We start from the raw sequence: 2,500 nt of genomic DNA, 5'->3' as shown, positions 1-2,500 counted from the left end.
GCAAGTCACCTAGCCCTAACACACTTTGCTGTGCTGCACTGCGGCTGATGCCTGAGTTATTCCAGTCTTCCCTTGGAATATACCCTAAAGACGAATTTCCCCTTGGGGATGAATAAGGGGAATTTTAGTTTTATTTATTATTTTATTTAATCATTTTGATGAAGAAGGAGGTTGGTGTTGTTTATGTCGATTGGTAGATGGGGGTAAGGTGGGTGAGAGAGAGAGAGAGAGAGAGAGAGAGAGAGAGAGAGAGAGAGAGGGAGAGAGAGGGAAAGAGAGAGAAAAAAGAGAGAGAGATAGGAGGGAGGAAGAGAAGGAAGAGGAAGAAGAAGAGGATGTGGAGGAGGAGGAGGAGGAGGAGGAGCAGGAGGAGGAGAAGAAAGAAGAGGAGGGGTAGGAGGAGAAGGAGGAGGAAGAAGAGGAGGGGGAGGAGGAGGAGGAGGAGGAGAAGGAGGAGGAAGAAGAGGAGGGGGAGGAGGAGGAGAAGGAGGAGGAAGAAGACGAGGGGGAGGAGAAGGAGGAGGAAGAAGAAGAGGAGGAGGAGGAGGAGGAGGAGGAGGAGGAGGAGGAGGAGGAGAGACGCAGAAGGAGGATTTGAAGAAATCTGTTTCTCATATGATTATCATTTCTTTCCTTCCCAGTTTAAACCAGACGGATCTTTGGAGTACAACCCGTATACGTGGAATCAGGTAAAACGTTTTAAAATATGCACATTGTTATGATGATAAGTTGCAAGAAGTTCTTTGTTTTGGTTGTATTGTTCTGTTTTGTTTTGATTCTTTTGGTCTTTTTGGGTTTGTTTTGTTTCTGTTTTGTATTGAATTTGCTTTGAATTTTTTCTATCTTTTTTTTTTTCTTGAGGGGGGGGGGGGGGGGGCTGGGTTTTTCTTTCGTTTTTTGTTTGTTTTTGTGGTTTGTTTTTTGTTGTCTTTGGGGGGGGGGGGGGTTGGAGTTTTTTTGTGTGTTTGTGTGTTTCTTTTTCTATTTCTCTTTCTTTTTATAAATTGTTATTATTAATATTTTTTGTGTGTCCACAGGTAGCCAATATGATTTACATCGAGACCCCTGTCGGTGTGGGGTATTCCTACAGTGCCTCTGGGAACATCAAAAGCGATGACGTCATTGTCAGTATTCGTCATCTCTCCTCTCTCTCTCTCTCTCTCTCTCTCTCTCTCTCTCTCTCTCTCTCTCTCTCTCTCTCTCTCTTTCTTTCTTTCTTTCTGTCTTTCTTTCCTCTCACTCCTCCTACTCTCTACTCTCTCTACATCTCACACTCTTTCTCCATCTCTCTCCCTCTCACAAACACACAAACGCACGCGCGCACACACACATACACGCGCGCGCGCGCGCGCTCGCGCCTGCTGAGCGTTCGAATGTTAAGAATGTGTCATGGAGAGTGAGAGCATGTGATATATATGTAAACACACACACACACACACACGCACACAAAATATATATATATATTATATATATATATATATATATATATATATATATATATTATATATATATAGAATCATGAAATAATAGTGCTCAACTTTTGGTAAAAGGAGATATTTATAAAATATTACAAGTATAGTCTCGTTCAACTTCTACAGTATTGTTTAGAGCATTGGCCCTCTTCAGGAAGTGACTTTCACTTTTATTTCCCGAAGAAAGCGAATTCTCGAAACAATATTGTAGATATTGAACGATATTATACCTGAAATATTTATACATATTTATATATATATATATATATATGTGTGTGTGTGTGTGTGTGTGTGTGTGTGCGTATGCGCGTGTGTGTGTGTGTGTGCGTGTGCGCGTGTGTGAATGATTGTGTGTTTATTTATATTCCTTTTTTAAAATTTATTTCATTAAAATTTAAGATAAATAATGACCATACCAAAATGCATATTTGGTATATTATCTTCTTACAAATACCCCAGACTGCCAAGCAAAATGCAATGGCGTTACAAGACTTCTTCAAAAAGTTTCCCGAATACAAAGACCAAGATTTTTACATCTCTGGGGAAAGTTACGCGGGCGTTTACATCCCATCCCTGGCATCCCTTGTCATGGATATTCCAGCTATTCATCTGAAGGTAAGAAAAATTACATTGAGGAATCTGCCCATTAACAACAACAAACTAATTTATTTTTTTTAATTGAGCTTTATATACCGCAATATTCAATAAATGTGCTCAAAGGGCTTTACAATGGGTCACTGATCAACAGCAACATTTAGCATGTAGGACGGGCCATGCCGCCGGTTAGGCAATATTACAATTTTTCGGACAAAGACACCGCTGTTAACGACCAGGTACTCATTTTACACCTGAGTACGGTGAGAGAAAGTGAGTAAGAGCCTTTTCCAAGGACTCAACTATGCGCCGAGCACGAGGCTCGAACTCGGGACCTTCCGATCCGAAAGCGAGTGTCATACCACTAGATCACATAGCCGAACATAAAGAGAAATAGAAAAAAAAAAACAACAACAACAAAGAAATGGTATCTC

At 40.7% G+C, this 2,500-nt stretch overlaps 1 protein-coding gene across 2 annotated transcripts in view; it reads left to right on the top strand.

The window, feature by feature from the left end:
- The window catches only part of LOC144980489 (lysosomal protective protein-like), a 40,314-nt gene that overhangs the window by 6,251 nt on the left and 31,563 nt on the right, over positions 1-2,500 (top strand). For both annotated transcript variants that reach the window (XM_078928098.1, XM_078928099.1), the window contains exons 4-6: positions 642-689; positions 1,038-1,124; positions 1,932-2,087. In XM_078928098.1, the coding sequence (XP_078784224.1) occupies positions 642-689; positions 1,038-1,124; positions 1,932-2,087 (291 nt within the window). The remainder of the gene's footprint in view (positions 1-641; positions 690-1,037; positions 1,125-1,931; positions 2,088-2,500) is intronic.

The sequence above is a fragment of the Berghia stephanieae genome, chromosome 10, assembly GCF_034508935.2.
Source record: "Berghia stephanieae isolate SIO BIC M18660-M18661 chromosome 10, UCSD_Bste_1.3, whole genome shotgun sequence".
Classification (NCBI taxonomy): domain Eukaryota; kingdom Metazoa; phylum Mollusca; class Gastropoda; order Nudibranchia; family Aeolidiidae; genus Berghia; species Berghia stephanieae.
This window is presented reverse-complemented; position numbering and strand designations above follow the sequence as displayed.